Here is a 26521-nt window from a genome sequence, read left to right as displayed (position 1 = left end):
GTGGTGGCAGGGGGTGGAGGAGGGGAGGGCGGGGCATGGAAATAGGTGATAGAAGATTAAAAGGAGACAGACACGTCACTGATCTGGCACACTAGGCCAGCAGTTGGCTGATTCTTGGCTCACCACACACTAACTAGTCATGGCATAAAAATGAAATTAGCTCCAGGCCTGCCAGAGTTCCAGGTTCCGAGATGTCATGTTTAATGATGTCATAGAGAACTTACCCTTATGTTCCGGCAAGGACCCTATAATTAGTAAGAGACAGCTACGGTGAGCCAACTAACCCAACAGCAGAGTCTGGTCAGCAGTTCCCAGGCGTAAATCATGGTGCAGAATATCAGAGACATGGCAAGTATTTTTTTGGCTTCAAGAAGTATTTCAAAAGAGACCATCTTGAAAACAGATTTGATAAACTTTCAGAATTATTTCCTTTGTTGCTCTGTAACAAGAGATTTTTTAAAAATTTTTTATTGAAGTGTAGTTGATTTACAAAGTTAGTTTCAGGTGTACAGCAAAGTGATTCAGTTGTACATATACATACAGGTATATATTTTCTTTTCAGAATCTTTTCCATTATATGTTGTTATAAGAAATTGAATATAGTTCCTGGTACTATACAGTAGATCCTTGTTTATCTACTTTATACATAGTAACGTGTGTCTGTTAATCCCCAACCCCTGATGGATCCCTCCCTGCCCTTTCCCCTCTGGTAACCATAGTTTGTTTTCTATGTCCATGAGTCTGTTTTTGGTTTGTAAATAGAATTTGTATCATTTTTTTTTAGGTTCCACATATAAGTGATACAGTATGATATTTGTCTCTCTCTGACTTACTTCACTCAGTATGATAACCTCCAGGTCCATCCATGTTGCTGCAAACGGCATTATTTCATTCTTTTTTATGGCTGAGTAGTATTCCATTGTATATTTACACCACATCTTCTTTATCCAGTCATCTGTTGATGGACATTTAGGTTGTTTCCATGTCTTGGCTATTGTATATAGTGCTGCTGTGAACATTGAGGGACATATGTCTTTTCGAATTATAATTTTAAGAGGAGAGTTTTTTTAATGCTTACTCTTCATGTTGTTTCTTGAAAGATAGTGCTCTCTAGGGAGTAGCCAAGAGAAAAATTGATCAAAAAGACTTTTATGCCTTCCTGCTTCTCATTTCTTGCTCTGACTCTAGCTGGATCCAGGCCAGCTCCTAACATATCCCATCCTTACCTGATCCCACTGATTTTACCTTAGCTGTACCTGGAGAATTTTATGGAAGTAAAATAGTCCACGTTTGCCATTCCCTAGGAAAGAGAACAGAAACCCCAGACATGCCTATAGAGTAGGGGCAGGAAAAGTGATGGCCAAGGGCTTCACCAGTTCCTTAGGTGGTATTTTTTATAAAGCTACTTTCCATTTATTGTCCAATGGCACTGCCATAACAAATCTAAATACATATATAAGCTAGGGATAATTCTGTTTATCAAGAAGAAAATTGCCTCTAAAAGAGCAGTCAGGGGCCTACATCCTTTACAGGAGTGGGCATTAGCATCCAGACTTGCTGACTCCAACCTCATTACAGGAGGGCCAGGAGCTGGAGGGAAGAGGGGTCACATGGGGCCCAGGCCTTCCATCTCCCAGCATCCTCAGACTTAAGACTTTTAACACTTTGTCCAAATGTACCTGTATGTAAGGTCACAAATATGAGACTGACCAGACTGAAAGAAGGCATTGCCATGTAACTTTGATATAAGAAAATGTTTTCAAATAGCACACTTGCTAACAATTTGAGGTTTTCTGTTTTGTTTTGTTCTGTTTTTTTCTGAGAATCTCACAGAATATTTGGGTCTCACTCATCCTCTGAGAAGCCCTCTCCATCTGCTCCACAGGGACCTATCATGAGAGCCTATAGTCTCCTTTATGTCCTTATTTAAATGTCACATTGAGTTGGACCTTGGCCACCCAGACTGCACTTGTCATCCAGCTCCCATCCTTCCTTCCTTCTCTATTTTTCTCCTTTTTTCTTTATTGGCAGTGATCACTAACTCATTATATATTTTACTCATTAATCTTACCATTTGGCTTCCCCCTAGCTGTAAGTTCCACGAAGGCAGGGGTTGGAATGCTTTGTCTTTCTGTCCACAGCTTGTCCCAGCAGCGCACCCCATTCCTGGTGTAGAGCAGGCCTCGGGAGGTACATGTGGAATCACTGTGTATACGATAGGGGTGTTCCCTTCAGAGAACCTGGCCAGGTCCAATTCATGGGACCAGCTAGGCCAGTCACACCCTAACAACTACTGGGATGTGAAAGGAGTCCGGGGGCTCGTGAGGACAGCATCTACCTTGTAACTTCAGAAGCAAGTGAGAAATGGAGGCTTGGCCTGGCTCTGTGAAATGTTAATGGCCCCTCTCTTAGAGGAATATTGGTAAAGGAAGAGAGTGTCTTTGAGCCATCGGTCCCACCCACTTGAAAGAAAGCCATATGGCAATGTAATTGTCAAAACTCCCCTCTTATAGACTGTATGCCATCTGTGAATAAACCCCATCCCTAATTCCAGTGATAGGCGCTGATTTACTTACTTCAGTGAGTGAGCCCATCCCTCCATCTTAATCAGTGGTCCAGGGGTGTACACAGCATGGCATTTGAGCCAGAGAGAGGAAGAGTGAGCCCTGCTGCTGTAAAGAACTCAGGAGATGATTTCGTATAGCGGTTAAGAAGAGGGACTCTGGAGTCAAGCTTACTAGGTTAGCAATCCCAGCTACACCACGCACCAGCTGGTTGACCATGAGAAAGTCAATAAAGTTAGTTTTCTCATCTGTAAAATGGGGGTAATAATAATAATACCCACTACATAGGGTGGGTGTAAAGATTAAGGACGGGAGTATCAGGCCGGGAGTAAATTAGGTACCATTGTTGCAATTCCAATGAGAAAAGGAAAAATAAAGCTTGAACAAAACAGTATATAGCAGCAAATTATTCACTCATCAACTAAACACTCCATGAGCACCTACTGTGTGCCAGGAAGGGGCCGCAGAGGCACAGGAGTGAATCAGGATTGCGTTCTGTAGGGACTTGTTGGGAAGACAAGCCATGCACAAACAAACTGGTGTAGGACAGTTGTTGTTTGGAAAGCAATCAAGCATAGTTACTGTAATCTGAGGCCTCAGGAAGGGAACCCTTACTTTACTTAGATGATACAGACAGCTGATGGTAAATTCACCTAAGACATTCAGCAAGAAGCATGTCTAATCCTTAAATGGATGGTTTTCACTATAGCTTTAATAACGATCAGCCCCCCAAACACCAAAGGAGACAAAACCAAGAAATGATTCAAGGTGTTAGGTTACTTCTCCTTTTAAATTTCACTCTCAAGGCATGTTTGGGTCCTTGTTTACAAAAATCAAATATAGATGCCCACTTTGAAGAACCGTTCATCACCACCCTCCACCCCTCATCTCTCGCTGGTCAATCTCAATTTCTCCCTAGAGGTATCCAGCCATTACCACCGCCATTACCAACCCATTTGGGAAATGGAATTCTAATCTTTTTTTGTGGGTTTATTGTCACTTATATATAGTTAACAGATAAAAATATACATGCCCTCAGGGACATTTAGAAATGGTTGGGCCCCCGGGACAACATGGGGGTGAGGCACCATAACTCAGCTGCCATTTTATTCCCTGCAAGACTTTATGATTATACCCATTTCCTCATTTATGTTCTGGTCTCAGGATGAATTAAGAAAATTTTTGAAAGCTGCTGGAACAAATCTTGTGGTGGTTGAATTTTCAGCAAAATGGTGTAGTCCTTGCAAAAGGATTTATCCTCTTTTTCGTGTAAGTATCATCAGTATCTTTTTCACAATTTTAGAAGGAATTTAAAGTTCCCAAATCGTTCTCCCAGTAAATCTTCAAAGTTGGCTCTTATGAGCCATTATGGAATGATATTTCTGGGAAGCATCCTGATAAATCTGAAGGTAATAGGCTAAGATCTAATAGATCATTAGTACAGACATCAGAAGATTAGTACTACTTGTTGACGGATGATTCTGCAAGGAACATCAAGACGTGAAAAACTACAGAGTACAACTGTGCAAGAAACAGATTATTCATAATAATGACATTTTACCAAAGGTCCAGAGTTCAGAACTTCCAAATATTGGAATAGATTCAGCAAAACATGATACTTGTTTTTAACTATAGTATAAAAGAATGAACTGCCCCTAATCCTTCAACACTATTATCAGAACAAATCCTGAGTCCTACATATTCCCTTCATGTCTGATCTACTTCATGAAATAATCTAGTAAAATACACCAGTTAGTTGTAATCGAATATTTATATTCAGATCTTTTTCCACATATGCGTTGGTTCATATTTTTATCGTCTCCTGATTATAATTTTAATGTCTCTACAATGTGTTATCTAGTTAATTTTCCTACTGCCCCATTTAAGAGTTTTCACCATTTTATTTATTTTTGGTAAAACATGCTGCGGAAAGAAACTCAGGGTATTTCCATTTCTCCTTACTGTGCGGAAGTTTCACGTTTACAGTTTTGTGAATTTTATTCCTTCAAATACAAAGTTTTGATTTCTCTACACAACTGAAAATACACTGGGTTTTGGGTTTTGTTTTTTTTTTTTTTTCAGCGAGGTTTCTAACATTTCAACTTTTTTTGACTTAAACTCTTGAATCTCCCTGAGTTCATTCTGAACACAGTCACAACCTTTGATATTTAATTTAAAAGAGATGGATATTCAAATAGGGAAATGGGCTACATGACATCTCAACAGTCATTCTATGCTTAGAATTCTTGGAATATCTAGGGGGGTACATTTTAATATCTGACAGGTCCCTGATTCTGACAGTCAAAACTTTGAGCAAAAGAGTCCCCAATGTTTAGCTTCCAAAGTATAAATATCCTCACCTGCTATGAAGTCAAAGCCAATCAAATCCCAGTCTGGAACTCTAGCTGCAAGGGAGTCCCGGGCATCTATCTGTTTCCATTTCCAGGCTCTGCAGGAAGGTGGAATGAAAGTTATTTGGCTAAACCGTTACTCAAGACATTTTCAGATACACAAGAACTAAAACTTGACTACCCACAGGGTCTCTGCTAAAGGATGTATTGTAACAAGAAAAAAAAAAAGTGAATCCTATGAAAATGTGCGTTTTAAGGAGTGATGTAAAACTTCTAAGTCCTGAGTGAAGTCCCATTTGATCTGGGCCTTGATGACTGAGAGCAGGGCTTAGCAAACTTTTCTGTAAAGGACCAAAGAGTCAGTGTTTTCAGGTTTGAAGGCCATATGATCTCTGTCATATATACTCAGCCTTGATGTCGTAGCACAGAAGCAGGGCAGTGGTGAACACATTTCCATAAAACTTTGCTTCCAAGACCATGTGGAGAGTTGGGTTTGGTCTATAGGGTGTAGCTTACTGATTCTGGGCTAAGAGGATCACCAGGTGTAGAACCCCCATAAAGACCATTTCTGGAAAAAGGGAGGGGATCAACTTGTTGAGAAACTGCATGATGTGATCGTGGGAAGGCAACACCCCATGAGGCTAACTTACAGCGTACACGGTGGAAGGGGCAACACACAAGCCTCCGAAAGGAAGCTGAGCCAGATGGAGAAGGCCCTTGTGTTACAGCTTCATGAGTTGCTATAGAGAGTCAACAGAGAAGAGTGTGTAGAAAGGTTTTGCCGTGATATGTGAGTTTTAGGAAATACTCTTAGCAGTGTTGTATAAAAGTGGGCTGGAAAGACAGAGGCAGGTAACCCAAGGCCAACAACAACTGAATGATGGGTTTACCAAAAGTAGGGCAGGCGGTTCAGGAGAAAAAAGGAAGGATAAATTCAAGACATTTGAGAGCTGAGATCAGCAGGACAGGTGACCAGATGGTAGCAGATTACATGTGAGGAGGAACAAAGCAGAAGGAAGAGTTGTTGTTGAGGGCAGAGGAGGGTCCTAGGTAGACGGAGTCGGGTAGAGAGAGAGGGCAGTGTTCACAAAGGGAACCCCAAATGAGCAAGGAACCCATATCTGTACCACGTCTTCTGGCTACTACTTGATACAGAAATGACAACCGCTCTTGTCCCTGTCCATTTCCTGTCAGACTCAGGAGACTCTGAAAACTTCATAAATAGGACCTGACCCTGGGAATCAGATGTCCACATAGGTCAAACCCATTCCCCTGGCTCCTACCCGGGAACATCCAAATAGCTGGAAATTTGAAAGTTGCAGGTTAATTCCCCCAGAGTTCTTCAGCGGCACTGTCCTCCTGCCAGGCATGGAGATGCTGCCAGTCAAAACCAGCATCTTTGTTCTGAAAAAGTACTCTGTAACACTAAAGGACTTCGTGTTTCTTATCCAAGAGTTTTCCCCCAATTTCACCATCTTGATGGGCCACCAAAGAGGGAACTCCCACGTTGGTCACCTTCTGTGGACAAACCACCGGAGAGAGTGCCGATGACGGAGCTCTGCACGTGTCCATCTAATCAGCCCACGTCATCATCTCCTGCTTCCCCGTGGGAGCAGCGCCCAGTGACAGCCCCATCTGTGGTTGTCTCCGCTTGGCCAAGCTCTGAACACCTCACATCACCATCAAAGAGAGGTTTCATTTGAAACAGGTCACTGGAAATGCTTGAGATACAACATTAATGCAAACAAATCAATATGCTATTGTGTCCTTAGAGTATGAACACAGCTGTCTGGGAAAAAAAGGGAGGGAGGGAGGGAGGGAGGAAGGAAACCCAGGAGCTGACATTGACAGGCTGCTACCGCTGCATCTGATACCACCAGACCCATTACCAACACCGTTGTCCATGCAGCTGCCAAAGATGCTTCCAGAACAAACAGAAGCAGAAGAGAGTTGTTTCTCCCTCCTCCCATTTTCCATTTTCCTGCCAATGTTTCCATTTGGCAAAACCTAACAGGAAGACAGCCAGCCGGCAGAGGATTCTGGAAAATCTAGTTTGATCCCTCGTAGGACACACACTTTAGGTTCTGGTTCGGCAGTTGATCTTGGCTTGACCTTGGCAGCATCCAACCTTTGACTTTGGTGCTAGAAGTTCTAGGTGGTGGTGCAATGCCAGTATGATGCCTAGCTCTCTTGAACAACCTTTCTTTTCTTGTTTTTGCCCCCAAGACACTTCTGCTATGTAACTGAATATTAACATTAAGCTAACGGGGCATTTTTATTCTTTTGCTTTGAAGGCAATGTCTCAGCAATACCCAGGTGTAATGTTTGCCACTGTGGATGTGGACGAGGCTCGGGTAAGAATCTGAAATCCTTCCCTGGAGATAGTTAAATTCAATGCAATGTCATTAAGAGCACGGTCTCAGCGTTTAGATCATCCATTTAAAGTCAAGCCGAATTTCACAATTTTTTCTGGTGAAGTGTAGTCAACTCCTTCATAAAGCTCTTATATACATATATATATTTTTTAAGATAGCAAATATGTAGCTCTCCTGCTGCCCCCTCCCTTCCCATACTATGGGTGAATTCACTGATCAATCCCAATATTCTTCACCACTTGCTCCGGATGCCGCCCCACAGTTCTGCTCAGCAAAGTGGCTCTAGGCGAACAATACCAATTGGATGGAGTTGGGCTCAAGGTGAAAAAAGATTTTCTGTAATAGATTCACCTGTAGTAGATTTACTAATCAATTTCTAAAGCCTAACTCAATGCATGACAGACATTTCAACATACCTTGCTTTCCTCGTGCTCTATCTTAGGCTTTTTGTGGAGTTTTTTAAACATCATGAGGAGTTCCAGGAACTCTTCCCCTGAAGTCCCCAGAGCCTTTCTTCCTCATCCCCACCCCACCCCCAAAATAACCAGCCTGGCATCCTCAATCAAAATGTGCTTATTATTACACACAATGTGTCTACAAAATTACTCTTCCTAACATTGGTTCATTTATAAGCAGGAAAAGTAACAATAAAAAGTGGCCTGTGCATACACTGGATTGAATTTGAGTTTTAGAATCACAAGAAAAAATATCTATTATTCACCCATTCTGCCCTATCATAGTTTTGTGACTTTTGACTTCTTATCAGTTCATCTCTATAGACTTCAATTTCTCAGATGTAAAACAAGGTAATAATACTTAACAGACTAGGAAAAGATTTTTTTAAAATACCCCAAATATATGCCATACTACCCAGAACATACTAGAAGTTCCATTTCATTCAAAAGCGTGACAGTGTTTAATTGCTCTTAAGGCTGAATCATATGCATTTGGAATACACAGCTAGGATCATTGTCTCTTTGTCTTTTTTATATTCACAGAGTTGTGCAACTCTGACTACAGTCAGTTTTGGAACCTTTTTACTTCTCAAAAAAAAAAAAAACATTGTTCCCTTTAGCAGTCACCCCCAGTTCCCTCCCCCGACCACCCCGATCCTAGGCAACCACAATCTACATTGTCTGTAGATTTGCCTATTCTGGTCATTTCATATAAATGGAAGTACAGAATTCATGGTCTTTTGTGACTGGCTTCTTTCACTTAGCGTAAGTTTGCAAGATTCATCCATGACGTAGCATGAATCGTTTCTCCATTTCCTTTTATTCCTGAATAATATACCACCATTTATTTTTCCATTCATCCTTTGGATGGGCATTTGGGTGGTTTGCAACTTTGAGCTATTATGAAATAATACTGGTATAAGCATTTGTGTATATATTTTCATTTCTCTTGGCTATGTCTCTAGGAGTGGAATTGCTGGGTCCTGTGGTAACTCTGTTTAACATTTTGAGGAACTGACAAATTGTCTTCCTAGCAGCTGCGCCGTTTTACATTCCCTCCAGCAACCTGTGAGGGTTCTGATTCCTCCACACCCTCCCTGACATGTGTTACTTACTGTTTCCCTTTTTGGTTGTAGCTCTTTGTCTTTTACAGTGAAACAAAATACACAATTTTCTAATAGTAATTTATTCATTGTTGTCATTGCTCTGGTCATGAAAATTATCATTTTGTGTGTGAGGGTGTGTGTGTATGTTGTGGGTGGCAGGGAAGAGATTTATTTTGATCCTATGGGTGGCTAATTTTCTTTCGACTCTTAGGATAGATTAAAAGTGGCATTTGAAATCAGATTGTAATGGATGAAAACAATTGGAATTCTGACATATTTTCTCATCTCTTGTCTCCAAATCTTTCACAAAGCTGGGCAGTGAAGAGTCGTAAGGCTTAAAAGAAGGAAACATGTAAGATTTACTTAAAATGCAAGGCATTCTATCACCCCGTGTCTCAAGTGTGAGTTATAGAGAGACCTTTACTCATTCTTATTTTTTGCAAGATGCTCTTTCCATATTGGGTTCCACTGGGGCCCTTCTGCAATCTTTCTCAAGCTCTTTTCAGTAGAGCTCATTTCGTCCTTCTGTCCATTCTGTTTTGGCCCCCATCTCTTACCCGTCTCCTCAAGCTCCTTGATGAGAAATTCCAGGAACAGTCATTTTCTACTTTCACATTCCTGGAGGCTTTGTGGATATGTTAGAAAAGTTCTTGGCAGGAGAATCTGTAAAGTATCAGCTGTCCCTTGGCATTCAGGCATGCCTCCCGAGAAGTCACCAAGAACCATGCTAGGTCCAGAGAGAGGATACCAAAATTGTGACTTCATTCTGTTTCTTTTCCTTCCCAGGAGTTGGCCGAAATTTATCACGTCAAAGCAGTACCCACATTTCAGATGTTCAAGCAATTCCAGAAGGTATGTTTCCATAGTAACTAGCAGATTGAAATAGATTATAGAACCATCAGAGTCGGGGGGAAAAAAAAAAAAAGGCCTGGGGTACCCTGGATGGATGAAACAACTGTATATATTTTTAATCTTAGCCATGTGATTTTTAGTTTATGAACTTTACATATTGGTAAGGGGTTAAAAAAAACCATGAATTGTAATGAATCTCCCCATTCAGACCATATGAGGTGTCCCTATCTATAAGAAATACCCCACTATCATCCCTATCTGGGTCCAAACCATCAAAAAAGAATCTTACCCATAAGACATAATTAAATTCTTGCACCAATGTTTACAAGTTGTTCACAAACCTTGGGTGAATGTTAATCCCAAGCTATCACAAGGCAGTATAGCCTAATGGCTTCCCACCTCCTAGCAGTTTACTTAACAAGCTCTTTGTGTCTTAATTTCCCTAGCTGTGAAAACACAGATCATAACACGTTTTTCCCTCTCATGGGGTTGTTGTAAAAATTAAGTGAATTAGCATAGCTAAACTTTTTAGACCCATCCTGACATGCATTACGTGCTCAATAGCTCATGTTAGCTGTCATCTTGAAGATATTAATGGAACAAAATGTCTAAAATACTGGGTATGTGATGAAACTAGTAATTGCGTATATGGCTGGGAGCATTGTCATTTGTGCATATCTTATGAAAGGTGATTTTGCAACATACTTAAGAGGAACAAACTGTGCATTCCCTTCCCCACATTATCCCACTCCTGGGGACTCTGGCTACAGAAGTGCCTCATGGAAAAATAAACAGCTAAGTGTTTAGTAATCGTAGAATTATTTCTATTACAATATGGAAATCATCTAAATGTATTTTTTTTAGTAGAGTGGCTAAGTGATTTATGATCTATCTATGCAGAATAGTACACAATGAAAAAGAGTTATGAAGACTATATGCAAAGTAAAACAAATTTCATACTTAAACTTTGTAAAGATTACGTCTGTCATATGGAGAATGAAAGCATCTGATAAGCTAGCTGTAGGATTTTCAGTTTCCATTTGTTTGTATGTATTTGCTGTAATGTTGTTGAAGCAATGGATTTAAATAATTTTCCAAAAACAATCCCACTATCTATTGCCTCTCTTGACTTTTTACTTGAAAATTGAAACCATTTGACGTAGGCATCCTCAACTCCCCCACCTACATTGTCAAATTATTTGTGCCATCTTTTGTCATCGTCTCCTCCTCTTCCATCTCAGGAAGGAAGATGCTTCCTGCTTTGAAGTCAGTTCCATCCATCTCTTGATTGCATCCCTCCCTTCTGTGCCAAGCTTTTACCCATCAGTTATCCTTTTTCAAACCTGGTATTTGGACCCTTGTTGTTCTTGCCATGCGGCTACCATTCTGCATTCTCTATTAACAGTTCTCTGATTCTCCTCCAGGGAACCAAGTGCTTTCCTATTCTGAGTCCATGTGCTTCCTTAGGGCTCCTTCTCCAGGCTTTGACCAACCAGTGGACTCCATCCCCATCAGGAAGGGGCGCTTCACTCCAGTCAAGCCAATCCAAGCCCAGCCTGAGCTAATTTCAGGACTTTGCTTACGCAGCTGTGTGAAAGCCTTCTCTTCGGAGTGCACTGAAGTTGAACTTGCAAAGACATGAGACTGATGCTGCCACAGCCAGCTCGCCCCCAAAGGGAACCCAGAAATGAAGCCACCATACGGAGGCTAGCAGAGTCAGGCCAAGAAGTACCAATGGCATTGATTAGACCCTGGATCTATCCATGCCTGAAACCAAAACTTGCCCCATAGATTCTTCAGTTATGTTAACTTAGAGTTGCTTTTTCAGGCATTTGCAACTGAACATTTTCTAATGAATAGCTGATGTTCTCTCAGACTCTTCCTCACGTCATGGTCTAATTCTTGAAAGAACTGAATATATTTACCACTTCCAATTCCATTCATTTCATCATCTACTTTCTTGAAAGTCAAGATCCAATTGCCATTCCAAGCCCACTTTTGTTTGACTCAGCTCTTAACTTCATACATTTTTCTGATGCTGTTCCCAGCCCGAGTGCCAAGGATCCTCCAGCACCTACTTTAAATGGCCATTTCTCAACCCTTGAATTCCTTGATTACACAAAAGCACGATTAACCAATCACCTCCTATATTCCAGAAACTTCCTCATCTGTTGGCTTCTATCCCTGAGTCCTCCCCAAGCTCTCCTCTGGCTTCTTTGTCTCCTGCTGTTCTCAAATATATGTGTTTCCCAAGGCTCTTTTTTTTTTTTTTTTTTTTCCATTCTGCCTCTCTCCGTTAGTAATTTCACCCTGACTTCTTGTTCTAGCTGTGAATTACCTTTCACTTAAACAGTCGCAGTAGCCCTGCTCAAGCCCAAGTTCACGCCAAAGCTCTGTTCTCTTTTCCAGGTAGACCCTTGCACAGCTCCAGGTAGGTCATGCCCGCTTGATACCCTCCCCTTCTGTTGTCTACAGAATCACAACTAGACCCTTGCATTCAAGTCTGACTTTCAAGTTTCTCCATATTCTGGCCCCGTCTGCCTTTCCGAGCCCATTTTTGTTTGACTCAGATCTTAACTTCATACATTTTTCTCATGCTTTTCCAGGCACTTGGAGTCATTCATATCTGATTTGAAATCCCCATGCCTAAGAGAATCCCCCTGTAGATTACAAAAAAAAATACTCATTTTGTGTTTGATGAATGGGTGAGTGAACAAATGACTGAATGGGCGAATAGGCGAATACTGGTGTCTTTTCCTGCATTCCACTGCCAGCTCTGCCTCCCCGCCTGATTCTGTCCTGATACTAATCCGACTCAGAGAAAGTTTCTCTCCAGCTCAGAACGGCTTTCTGGTTTCAGCCCTCCTGCAGATGGAATTGCCACTGCTCAGCAGTTTGTTTTATAAAACAAACCTTTGGGGTTTCGACTGATTTTGTGTCTAGGCTCTTGTGCAAATCCATAGCTGTGCTTTTGAGGAAAGGCATGGCCTCATTTGGTCTCAGTTCTATATGGACGAGGAAGAGCCCTCGCTTGGGGGTGGAGGGACTTCTTATGCTCAAGTATTTCTGAACTGATACCCTGTAGGGTGTGGATTCCTTTTGAATGAATGGAACAGAATGCCTGTGTTCTAGGATCACTGAGGATCTCAAATTGGAATTTCATGGCAATTAGCTAATGGAAAATGAGATTAACTGAATTGATGACAATCAATGAAGCTGATCTACCTGCCTGTATTCTGAGACCAGGGTCATCCAGAAGGCCTCTAATTGTAATGTGGATAGCCATGTCCCAAGACATTTTCTTGAGAATGGAATTTCTCATTGTATAGTACTAACTTAGCATCCTGGTTATGGAGTTACCTTTTTTTTAACTTGAGATTATTTATGTCATAATGTCAAATGCGTCTACTTCTAAATTTTGTTTGTATCTGTGTGTAATCAAATCTCCAGAAAGATTCATACCTGAGTCAGTTTAGATATCATTTGTAAACCTGCAGAAAAGATTTATAACATTGACTCTATTTGACAAAGAGTATCAGTCCTTGAGGGGAGGGTATAGCTCAGTGGTAGAGTGTCTGCTTAGCATGCACAAGGTCCTGGGTTCAATCCCTAGCACCTCCATTAAAAAAAAAATTAAATAAAAGTAATTACCTCCCTCCCCACAAAAAAGAATATCAATCTTCCGTGCAAAAGACAAAGGCCAAAAAAGGGAGGGGGAGGGAGATAATAGAGACACCGTATTACAAATCTTTTACGTCTTTGACTCAACCCCCAGCATTCGGTATCTGAGTAGCCCCGTGGGGCTTCTGCAAGGTCCCCACTTCTAACCGTTGCATTCAGAGCTGCAGGCAAACCATGAGAGCTTGGAAATTTCCCCCAGGTTCTACCCAACAGTGGTCTGCACAGGAAAACCACTGGAACCAGAGGAAGTTTGGGGTGGCCAGGCAAAAAAAAAAAAACCAAAACAGTCCATGTGAGTTTCCCTCCTCTCTCAACAGAATTGACTAGGAAGGCTGCCAGTGACATTCATTGTTTTCGTGGGGATAGAGAAAAATTAAATTTACTTCTTTGAGACCACTTCTATAAATGTGCTCCCCTCTTTAATCTGGGAAGGCACAACTGAAAATTGACTTATTGAAGCAGTTAAGTTTTGTTTTTCTAGTATTTAAAAAAAAAAAAAAACAACCTGAAGTCTAATTTCCATGAAGAAATGTTCTAAGAAATGTCTTCACATTTCTGGTAAAATATCTGGCAAAGAGCCACTGTCCATTAATGTCTTTAAAAATGTACAATGGATAAAAAGCCTTGTGATAATTCCCCACAGAACAGAGAGTTAAGAGAATAGTCACCTCCCTTGAAAATATGATCTGCTTCCTTGCATTAGATCAGAAGGCTTAGGGAATCCCTTGGGTTTCTCTTTTTCCATGCTGCCCAGAATCTCAGGATTACCTCCTCTGCTCAAATACAATAGCCCCCCTTACCTGCAGCTTCCTGGCACTGCCTCGGTGCCATCTCCACACTGGATCATCCTTTAATGGTTTTGTTATTTTATCTTGCCCTTGAGTCTAGCTCATGTCAAATATTTTCAAAATACGTAGGCTATAAACAAAATAAAACTTAAAAAACAAAAAACTAAAACAAACAGAGCTACATAACAGTGACCCAGGATCATGGTGGGTAATGGGTCTTCCTCGATGCTGGAAGTTTTCATGCAGACGTTGGATGAACACCTGGCAGGGATATGCTGTAAAGAACAGGTGTAATTATTTCACAGTTTTAGGGCAAAGGACAGGCCAAAGCAAATTCCAGGTAATAAATAAGGGGGGGCTTTTTCCTTCCTGCTGTATTCCTTCATGTTTTCATCTAGGATGTCGCATCATGTCCCAGTAAGATCAATTGTGGTGAAAGAAAGAAAGAAAAAGAAAGAAAAGACAAAACAAAAAGTGCATTCCTGTGGTATCTTTCAGATGGAGCATCCAAAACCTTGGCTGATTTTTGTAACCAGAATATTACACTGCATTCTACTATAAGTAGTTCATGAATTTGGTTTACAGACCCTCTTAAAATCCAGTAAAGAGTATAAACTCTCTCTCCAGGAAAACACACATATGCATGTAAACTGGAGTGTGCATATAGTGTTAGGGTATTCATCAAGCCTCTGAAGCCCATTAGTAGATCCCCGATGTTAATAACATCAGTTCCAGACCAAAGTTGGTGTATGTGTATGGAGCAGAGGAAAGGAAGAGTAACAAAGATTTAGCAAGTCTTGGCCAACTGCTTAAGTGTGAGCCAGTTGTCAAAAGATGGCCCCATCAGTCGTTCTTTGATACGAGAGTAAAATGGTTCCCAGAAGCTCTTAGGAAAGATGGGATATGGGTACATAAATGCTAATAAGTGAGTTGTTCACAAATGAATAATTCAAAAGAACTGAGCTCTCATATTAAGTGGGAGGAAGCCCTTGCCACGGGGCTTTAGCTGAGATCATGGAAGTCGTTGCCAGCAAGCACTCTCCTTGAAGTAGGTAGAGATGAAAAGAATCCCAAGTAAGTGGCATCATCATGTGCTAGAAAGAGGACAGGATGGGAAGCAGGGGTCACAGACTCGGTGTCTTCAGGGGCCAGGCAGGGACAACAAGTGAGACAACAGGAAGTGAGGACGATGGAGGTCCCTGGAGAATCACCCTCCCAAATGCTCCTTGTTCAAAGTTCATAAAAAAGTGTTTGACCCAACCCCCTACGAGTGTCTGCAGCTAGATTTTGCCGTCTCTGGAATCAGATGAACCCCAGCTCTGCTTTCTATTAGTGGGGCACCTTGGGAATGTGCCTTAAGCACCTTAAGGTTCAGTTTTTTATTTGTTGGTTTCTGAACATTTTTTTTTATTGAGTTATAGTCATTTTACAATGTTGTGTTGAGTGACGAGCACAATTTTTCAGTTATACATGAACATACATATATTCATTGTTGCATTTTTTTCACTGTGAGCTACCCCAAGATCTTGTATATATTTCCCTGTGCTATACAGTATAATTAAGTTTCAGTTTTATTCTTTGTGAAATAAAGACATCATCACGTGTCTTTGAACTATTGTCATGAACATTTGTGATGATGTAACTAAAGTGCCTAGCGCTAGACTTACCACATACTGTCAAATGTGGCCATTATTAGAGTCCCAGGATCTAGCTGTGCACCTCTCTCCCTGAGAACTTACAGATAGAAGTTTAGAAACAAAGGTTAGGCGAGATCTCCAAAGCTCTCTGGGTAACTACAATATTCACTGAAGCTAAGTCTTAACATTCAGGACTTACCCACCGAATGGTATTCAGCCTTAATGGACTGCATTAGTTACAGAGAGGGTCTGCATGAGGGGGAGAAGAAAAGAACTCTCACAGGGTCGTCAGGGCTCTGAGGAGGGCAGATCCCTAAAAGGGGTTACATTTCAGCCCCATAAGTAGCTGATACATTGGCAGAGAGTAGTTGACTGGAGGAGGCAAGAACTAAGTGACATGCAGGGAAAGTCAGAGTATAGCAACTGTTTACCACCATTTAGCAACCTTTAGCACCATTGCTAAAGATGGAGCTCTCAGCTGTAGCAACATAAAGGCAGTAATTAACTTGTGTACCACTTTTCTGCAGGGCAGGGATTAGGGCGACGCCAGTGAGGCAAGATATTGCTGGTGCAAGGTGGAAACCTGTCTTCATTTGGATTTTTGATGTTCTGTTCATCATGGATTTGGGGCATTAGATTTTAATAGTTTTTAAAATACCATTAAGATATTATTTATTGTATTTATTATTTATCTTAATGCTAAGTTTTTGGCACCCTTAAGGGTACCAAATTTAACATTTTTTCCACCCTAGTCCCAGCCCTGTTCTTCCCTGAATTTTAATTGTTGAACTACAGGAGTGTGTTTCATTCAGTGATTCGCCAGAAGGATTTACGAGACTCAATAGCATGTTATGTTCATAACTAAGATTTACTACAGCAGAAAGCACAGAGTTAAAGCAGCAAGGGAAAAAAATACATTGTTGGAGTCTAGAAAGGTCCAGCACAGACTTCCAGTTTTCTTCCTTGTTCAGGGATATGTAGGAGAGTGCTCTCTCTAGCAGTGAACTTCAGGGACATGTGTGAAATGTCTCTGCCTAGGGATGCCCGTTTGAGTTGCTGAGTTTGAGACCTTTGAGGGGGGACTAGTCACACAGACACATCTTGCTAAGTAACCATTGCTACACAACCTGCCATGACAGTGGGAACTCAGGACCCCACCAGTAAAACCAGGTGAACATCATCAATATTGATGTTTATGCAAAACAACTTGACAAGCCAGTGTGGCATACATAGTCCATTGCTCCGGATGTGTGGAACAGAATCACCCATTACTAACAGAGAACACTTGGTGGACTACATTTCCTAGGGGCTGATGAAGGATCAATCATGGTTCTCTTGGAGACAGGCAAGGACTGCGTCAGGACTCTCCACGTTAGCTTTTTTCTCACATGGAGTCATGTGGAAAATCACAATGTCACCTTTAAGTAGCAATAGTGCTAAATTGTGCTCATTGAAGAACATGGCTTAGACCCATGTCAAAAGACTTCCTACTAGTCCCTTGAAGCCTAGACCTTGAGATGACGCACCTATGGGAGAATCTGGGGCTGCAGAGGAGAAACTTACCCACCCAGACGGAGAAAATACTGCTGCTTTTCAAAATTATTGAGCCCCGAAAATGAGGACAGAGGGCAAGAGCTTTCCAGGGCTATCTGTAGAAGGCAGATGTCAGACCCACTTCAGATGCGCTTTCCAGAAGGAGAACAGACCTGCCCCTTGAGCAGAACTGCCCCTTGAGCAGAACACTCCCAAAACGGGAGCAGAGAGGCCAGAGCTCAGCTGGTAAGCTCACCTCTGAACTTGGGGAGGAGTAAGTGAAGGGACATGGGACACAGGTCTATTTTCCCAATACTGGATGGTTGAGCAGAATGTTTAAAGAAAACGTGAGAACAAGAGTACATGCCATTGAAAGGAATGGCTATTTCCAAACTATTTTTATCCCCGAGAACAAAAATTCCATCCTACACTTCCAGTAACGTGCAGAACGACATCTCCTCTGGCCTGAGTCCAAAGCCACTTGTCCTCTTCTCAGGGTAGCTTGAGATGGATTCCCACAACGTTGGGCTCATGCCTCCTTTTTCGACAGAAAGCCCTGTTGTCCTGAGTGACTAGCCCTCAGGCAGCTTCAGTTGATGGTATAGAATTAGGATTGGCAAACTACAGCCCCAGGGCTAAATCTGACCCTCCACCTGTTTTTGTAAATAAAGTTTTCTTGGGACACAGCTCAGCCCATTTGTTTAAATATTGCCTACAGCTACCTTCGGACTACAATAGTTGATCTGAGTAGTTCTGACAGACCATAAGGCCTGCAAATCCTAAAATAGGTATTATCGGGCCCTTTACAAAAAAAAAAAAAAAAAAAAAGAGCTTGTCAACTCCTAACATAGAAGAAGCAAAGCAATTTAGTCATTATTTATGCCACCAATGCGCTAAGAAACAGTTGCCTAGGTGGTTTCTCAATCCGCTGCAGGAAGATGAAAAGTGAACTAGTGTTGTTACTGAAATCTCACTATTGGAGCAAGTTGAGAAGAAGGCCAGTAGAGATGAGGAAGAAATTAGATAATAGATCACTCTTATATGCTCTCTTCTTGGATTCAAGTGCATGTAAATTCAAGCTGTTGGAAGCACTATTTCAGATAGGCTGTGTCTTCTTGGTTGGATTCTGCACAACTCCAAAAACTTTAATGGACCTGCTTGCATTTATTTGCAGGGTCTGCCCTGGGTGTTGTGGAAGTCAAAGTGGAAGTGTACAAACACCTGCAATATGATGCAGATGGTTTGGGGGAAGGAATGGGTGTGGGCGGAGTCCGAGAAAGAAGCCGAGATAGGATCAAAGGGTAATTAACACTGTCCACCTCGCAATAGAAGGTTGAGGTACTTTTAGACATTCTCTTGTCAGACATAGCCTTGTCATCTTATTAATCAGTTTTAGTGCCTTAATAAACCCTTCCTAAAGAAGAAAAAGAACATCATACTATTTCAGATTACAAAGTTGTAGTGTACATGTGAATATTTCTACGGCCATCGCCCCACAAGAGTCTTGCATCAGTCGGTTGGTTGGGCTTTTTTGTCTGTGTTGTCATTGTTGCTGTTTCTTTGAGAATTTTGTTGTTGTTTTTAACTCACTGCAGATGTCTGTAAATTGTTGAGCTTTCATACAGCTGGTCCAGATACGACTTTGGTGTTCACTCAGCCACGTTGCACATCAACTGGCCAAGGCATGTTCTAATCGTTCTAGGAGTGCGTCACTCGTCAGAATCCTTAACTTATATTCTCAGAAGTCATTGTCTCTCTAGCCCCTTGGCATTTTCCCAGTGACAGGAATAGACTTTTTTTTATAGGTGATTGAATGTGTTTGGCATGAAAAATTTCCTCTCATTGACCTGGGTGGTCAGTAAACGGAGGTGGAGGGGTTCACTTTATTAATCTCTCTATTTTTATCTGTTTGAAAATGTCCTTAATAAAAATTGGATTATTTTTTTGACTGTTGGACGCAGGTGGTTCTGTAATATATGGGGACAGCCACCTCTTATCCCACTGGTCTTTGCAAATGGGAGCTAAAAATTTTCATCTGCTGTCATTACTAGAGTGGCATGAAAAAAAATGAAGGCATTGAAAAGAGCAGGTTAAACGCTCCTTCCTGACACCTCAATGGAGCATGCCTTCGAGAGGTACAGCCAAACATTCAGGTTATAAAGAAGAAAATATTCTCGGTGGAAATTGTGTTATTTGCCTTGCATACCTGTCCCTTCCAAAGAAAGCTACGTATGAAATAAGCTCTTATCACTTAAGCTGTTCCTCACTCATTAACTGTATTTATTAAGCTCCTGTATGCAAAGCCCCATGCTAGACAGGAAGATACACATATCACGGGTGCCTTTGGCAAACTGGACAAAGAAAGAATAAAATAGATCACATAGCACCTCCTCCCTGAAACGTAACACAGAGTCTTGGACCTGGACATCAAGGACCAGAAATCGGCTTAGCTCAACGAACTTCAAGTCCAGCACCATTAACAGAGCACCTACACTGGGTAAGGTTCTGGGCTGGACACTAGACATGTGGAGAGAAACCTACAGTATAGTCCCCATCCTTGGTCTAGTGGGAGAGACAGATTAAAAAAAAGCAAGTCTTTAATAGTGGGAAGTACTGGGTACAATGAGATGACAGAGAAGGACTTAAGGGAAGTCTTTATGTGTTAAATCTCGAAGGATGTTTAAGATTAGCAAGTGAGAGAAGAGGGGAAGAAGCAGAGTTATAAAATGTCGTGGGTGAGGGTCAGGAATTATTTGATAATCGCACACCAAGAGTATAAAATTATCAAATTATCACTAGAATGTGAACACCATGAGGGGATTTTATCTTGTTTTGTTCACCATATGTCTGACTTATGGAAGGCACTCATTAAGTATTTATTAGATGAATAAATGAATCCACTACAACGTGTTACTAGAGTTCAGAGTTTATGGTGAAGAGTGACCCTAGACATAGACAAGACAAAATCAGGAAATCCTGGTATGAAGTTTCGATTTTATGATGAGGGAGAAACCCTGAGAAATTTTTACAAAGGATAGCGTGATGAGATTTGTGTTTTGAGTTTCAATGGGGGAAAAGGACCTAAGGGGCCTAAGACTGGAGACAGAGAAACAAATTATAAGCTCTTGCTTAAGTCCAGGTAGAAATTGATGGGATAAAAATCCATGGAATTCAGTGACAAATTTAATGTCACCTAAAGCCATGCGAATGGCTAGCATGAGAAAGACTGGCAATTACCAAGTATGGTCCAGCATGGAGAACAACCAGGAACACTCATCCCCTGCTAGTGGAGTGTAAATTGTTACAACCACTTTGAAAAACTGGTGGGTGTCTCCCACTAAAGCTGAACTCAGGCGTCCCCCTTTCAGCTAAACAACAGAACCCAAAGAGAATGGCCGCTCACATGCCCCCAAAGATGTCCCTACGAAGTTGTGCTCCTAGAAGCACCATCAATCATAGCCAAAATGGATAAACTGTGTTATAGTCATGCAATAGAATGTTTTTAAAAAGTAATCATAATTTTAAAAAAACAGAAAAATGAATGTACTGCCATTATACGGATAAATCTCATGAGCACCATGTTGAGCGAAAGAAGTCAGATACAGGAGAATACATACTGTAGAATCCCATTTATAGAAGTTCAAGAACACCCTAGGCTAACTTTTGATGAAAAATCCCAAATAGTGTTTGGCGTTGGACACAGGGCAGTGACGGGGAGCTAGCTGCCAAACTCCATCTATCTCTTGATCTGGACCTGGTTATACAGGTGAGCTCTCTTTGCAATAACTCCCCAGACCGTATGCTGAAATTTGCGCAATTTTCCGCGTGTGTATAACGGCTTTAAATGCGGCTTCAGTTTCCCAGCTCAGGGAACAGGGTGGGCGATGGTGCCCTGTACTAGGTTCTAGGTATCTAGAAGGAAGAGGAGATATATTCCACAGTAGCCAAGGCTCGTAGTGCACTTGGGACTTCTGGCTGCCCTTTGGTGGCTGTCGAAGTGTCACAGCACAGGCATGTCATAACATGGAAACCACCGCTTCCTGGAAATCTCCCTTCAGGGATATGCTTTCCTGTTGCTAGTACCTCGACAGATGGTGCCATCCCTTCACGAGGGGAAGTCTCCTCCAAGAAGAAAAGCCCATCTTTAGAGACCCCCCAAACTCTGGCTCCACACTGGTTTTTGGCAGTAGCGGGGAGACCCTAAGATAAGCAGACATAATTAGATCCACTAGAGTTATTGCCATAAAGATGACAAAAGCAGCTTCTTCTCAACCACTAGGGGTGCGGGTGTCTACAATTACATGGCGGTGGTCATGGGGAACAGACCCTTCTTTGCCGGTGCCTTCTGCTCAGCTGTTACGTGTGCCTTCACTGGAGTCCAGCCACTCCTGAAGCAGAGGAGTAGAGGATAGAGGCTTGGGAGGAATCTTGGACAGAAGCCACGAGGAAGGATAAGTGGGAGCCACTGCAAACGTAGCACCCTTCCAGCTCCTGTGGGGAAAGACAAGCTGAGACAGAGGCGGAAGCCCAGGTCTCTCACACCCTGCATTCCACCCCAGCGTGGATGACAGGCAAGGGGCAAAGTTCCTTTCCGACTAGATCAAGTGGTCTAGGAGGTCCTGATACCCCCGAGCGAAAAGGGTTAAAAGAGCACTTCCCAGCCCCTACCCTCCAGGCTTATGGAGCAACCAGGGCTTCCTTTGTCTCACCTTGGGCAGGAGTTTCCTGGCAATGGGTTCAGCACCTTGGTCAGTCAGCTAAGCTTAGCATCCTTTTCCCGCCCCCTGCCGAGTCCGGTCATTCAGGTGGCCAACCCTGCCAATGTTATTGCCAGGACTACTTGTCTGGGTACCTGCGCTGGCCTCAGAGGAGTTAAGAAACCCCCTTATGCCCCAGAGGCACCATCCAGCTGCCAGTGACTCTTAGGAAACAGACGATCGCAGGTGCTTTCTGACACCTTCCTCCCCCAGTGGCCAAGGCCAAGAGAACTATTTATAGAGGAGTTGGCTACAAACCAGACAACCCAGATAAATCATGAAATTCTGCACCCACACTTAGGTAACCCTATTCTCAAGAATCAAAAGAGCAATTTGCTGTAATAGAAGTGGATCCCTGAACGAGCCGGTAAGTGAAATGGGATCAAGCCAGAGGCACAATGCTGGGTTTACTTTCGAGGAACAGAATGGCCCGTGATGCCTGCGGGTGTCACGCTGCTCCCTGGGGAAGGAGAATCCTTAGATGTGGGCTTAGTTTCTTCTCTTCTGCACACTGAGCACCGAAGTTAGCGCTAGACCTTTCTAACCCCTGCCCCCAAAGTCCTGCCACCCCGTCTTGCTGCTGAAATCTCCCTCCCTGAAAACTTAAGTCTTCACCCAATCTCAGCCTTAGTTTACCCACATTCTTCCTTCTCCCCAGCTACTTCATACATTTGAAACTAAAGTGATAATGAATAGTAAGAGTCTTTAATTTCCATATTTCATCAAATAGAAGATGCTCATTGGCAGATGGACCATTATTTTATCTACTACTGAAAAGTGTTCCAAATAAAATCTACCATCCACTGTGAAATGTACCCTGACTCAGAGATGTGCGAATTGGAAAAGAAAATGTGCTTCTTAGAATCAGTTGATTAAAATACTGTTACCTGGGCAAAAAGTCAGGGCATGAGAAATCACAAGCCATCTGAGTTCAGGGAATCAAACATGTGAATTAACCAGCCCTCAAGTGTACAAAGGCTCTGAGAAGTTTCAGTGATTGGTTTTCCTCATTTCCAACAAAATAATACGTTTTAGATCTTAGTTTAGAGGAATATTATAGAGAAATAGATACATCTGGCAAAACATGAGCATAAACAATTTCGAAAAGGTGCCACATGATGAAAACATCAGGACTTGAACGTGCTTAATGTGTATTTCCATTTAAAGTATCTTGCAGACGATGGGAATGAGCAGAGGATAAATTTACCAACAGGAACAAAATTCCTCAAAGCTTCATCTTTGCAGTATTTGAACCAATTCGTATTTCACCTTTGTGTATTTGTGAACAGATTTTTGAATTTTGTGGAGCTGATCCTAAAAAATTGGAAGAAAAGATTCAAGAACTCATGTAAGCTGATCTCCAAGACGAAATACACTTGCAACGTTGTAAAAGGCCACAGTGAACGTGTTTGTGTTTTTATTTCCAGCAAATGTTGTACTGTTCTGTTGATCTCTCTCCTAACGCTTTGCAGGTTGAATTCCACATTGCAATCACACTGCAAAAATCACTTAAAACTCTCGAGTGGTCATTTCCCTTCTCTAATTTGGCCTTTCCATTTACTCTGAGCACATTCCTTAGGCAATGACCTTCACAGCACAGGCCCTGCACAGCTAAGTAATGAGGAGGTTTTCCAGAGATTGCAGAAGGTGGAATTCGTCATAGCAATCACGAAACCAATAAATGTCTTATTAGCCTGGTGCCCTCCAAATGTATAGAGGCCTCTTCCCAACTGAGCCCTTGTCTGGGGTACAGAATTCTTCTCCAGTGTATCATCTTATATTAGAAGAGTGTCATTTTTCTCTCTCCCACTGCCTTTCTAAAATTCTTCTATGAATTAAAAAAAAAAATCCACAAAAACAAAATCCAGAAAGTTACTTTCTTGCCTATAATGTTGTTTGTCTCTTTTAAAGACATATTTATTTACTTTTTATTTACTCTTTTAATGGAGGTACTGGGGATTGAACTCAGGACCTCGTGCATGCTAAGCACATGCTCTCCCACTAACCCTAAGCCCCCCTTGTTTGTGGTTTAAAACCGACATAGAGCTCAGAGAAGATGGCTTCTTATACTAACTGTGCCCACCATGGGGCTGCCGTCAGTTGGTCTTAAGTCATAGAGCTGGATCAGCTTTCCCTAGCCAGTAATGACTCAGACTTTGACTAAGCAAAGGATCCATGTACTTTGATAGAATTCATTGAAACAGGGAGTTGAGCAAGCCACCCCAGGCTCACTTACACAAGAAGCAACACCTGTTAATCATTCCACGGATATTTATTGAGTACCTACTCTGTGCCAAGCACTGTTCCAGGCACTTAAAATAAAACTTGATTCATAGACCCCCGAAGGCAGACTTCATATGGGATCAGAAACAAGGGAAAAAGGGACATGGGGCACCCAGGATACTTCTGAGTATTTCTGTCCTTTGCTTTTCTCTTTTCATCTGAATCATCCTTTCTGTTGCTATAAATAGGTGTTCTTCACTTCCCCATCCTCCTTCTGGAAAGTAGCTCCTGCCAATAACTCTCAAGCATGCATTATCTCTTCCATTCAAGAGACCGACCAGGTGATTCCTTCAGGAAAGTTTCTAGCCAGGTGGCAGGATCACAATGGAAAAACGATCCTGCTCCAACTATAATGGTGTGGGAATGGGGGTGGCAGGAATCCCAGGAGGGCAAGAGGCTGGAAAGACTTAAAATATCATGTCCCCTACAAAAACAGATTTTAAAATAAAGTAACAACTTACAGCAAAATTACTGGATAAAAGCTCGGATATACAGCTATGCTTACATATGTAAATACTTACTGTGAGCTAGGCAATGCACCAAGCCCCTTGCATTCATCACCTCATTTAACCTTTGCAACAATTCTATAAGTAGCCATGTGCTGGTAAATGTTTAACTGGTTCTCTGGGAGGAAAAAAGTTCTGGTTTGTAGTGACTGTCGATTTCTGTGGTGTAACTCCTTGGTAGATTTCAAGTTACCAACATGACATCGCTGAACGTGTTTGGGGAAAGATGTGCGTAAGAGGCTCCTGTGAGCTGGTTAAGACGCAGCTCCAGCCCACTGCTACTTACAAATGAGGTACTACTTTTAGCCCTATTTTCTTCCAGAAAATAAAACAGACAAGAGTCTAGTTAAATGACTTGCTCAGGTTTGCCCCAAGGAATCCAAGGTTTTCAAATCTCCTTCATCTCTTCTAGAGAATTTATTGGAATTTCTTCTACCTTCAGGTGCACTGACTGCCCTGACACGTGATGAAGTATCTCATTTTCATGTTGATCAGTAACACAGTGTAATACCACTTTATCTGCCTGTGGGTTTCCTCCCTGCCTGGGTCCTGTAAAGCCCTGGGTTGCTCCATTCCGAGAAAATAGGGATCTGCGGTCTTGCCTCCAACAATGACTAGTCCCTCATTCGTCCCCAGTGTGTATCCTCTTGTGGTGTGTTCACGCTTTTTTGCATCCTCAGTAAACTTTTCATGTCACTACTGACGGTGTATTCTTTTAAAAGACATTTGAAACCGCAATTAAACTCAACCTACATGGCATCAACGATGCTCCAAAATTGATTCAAGTGACTACACCTGAACAGCCCTGGCCAAGTCTGCACACACAGGCAATGACAACTCTGTCAGACCTGCCCCTTGTCAATCATGACTGTGAGGTGCCACTCGTTGTCAGACGCATCTGGATTTCAGAGACATTAAAATGTGAGATAACATGCACCTGGAGCGTTCAGGCTCCTTGATCTTCCAATTCAATGTTAGCGCCATAGCAAAAGGGTAAATTCAGGGAACCCAAGTCCCTAAGCAAACTGTCACAAAAAGGCTATTTTATTTATTCTGAATGATTTATTTACTCTGAATGATAACTCGATCTCAGCCCTTTGTATCAGTATCAGTTAATCGATGCTTACTTCCTTAGGAAAGAACAAACGAGGGCTCCAGCAGGGAGCATGGAGCTCTCTCGATCTCTGTCTAACCTCAAGTTGCTTATCTTGACTTTTAGGATGGTTAGCCTGGGATTCTCCCATAGGAAGGGAGCGTGTTCTCTTACTCTAATTCTCTGGTGTCCAGCCCAATGCAGAGACTGGAGGAGACCCAGGAAACATGAAACTTAATGCAACATGGTACCCTAAATTAGAGCCCAGAGCCGAAAAAGGACGTAAGTGGAAAAAAAGGGTGAAGTGTAAATAAAATCTGGAGTTTAGTCCACAGTAACGCACCAGCGGTGGTTAATTTGACACATCCATGGTAACTGATTAGCATCCGGGGACTGGGTGAGAGGTATCCAGGAACTCTTTTTACCATCTCTGTACCTTTTCTGTGAATCCAAAATGATTCCAAAATTAAAAGTTTACTTAAAAAAAATAAATGCCTCTCTGACAGGACTGCCAAGGAGAAGCACTATGCTTGATGAGCA

At 42.0% G+C, this 26521-nt stretch overlaps 1 protein-coding gene across 1 annotated transcript; it reads left to right on the top strand.

Moving 5' to 3' along the window:
• Nucleotides 1–256: 256 nt before the first annotated feature.
• On the top strand, nucleotides 257–23492 carry LOC102521781 (thioredoxin domain-containing protein 8). The gene is made up of 5 exons (XM_006178159.2): nucleotides 257–348; nucleotides 3729–3833; nucleotides 7210–7269; nucleotides 9638–9703; nucleotides 23389–23492. Exons 1-5 carry the CDS (start codon nucleotides 325–327, stop codon nucleotides 23449–23451), a joined length of 318 nt encoding a protein of 105 aa, XP_006178221.2. The 5' UTR covers nucleotides 257–324; the 3' UTR covers nucleotides 23452–23492.
• The last annotated feature ends 3029 nt before the right edge of the window (nucleotides 23493–26521 follow it).

This window comes from Camelus ferus, chromosome 4 (genome assembly GCF_009834535.1).
Source record: "Camelus ferus isolate YT-003-E chromosome 4, BCGSAC_Cfer_1.0, whole genome shotgun sequence".
NCBI classification, from domain to species: Eukaryota; Metazoa; Chordata; class Mammalia; order Artiodactyla; family Camelidae; genus Camelus; species Camelus ferus.
Note: the sequence above shows the minus strand (reverse complement) of the source record. Positions and strands in the feature narration are given on the sequence as shown.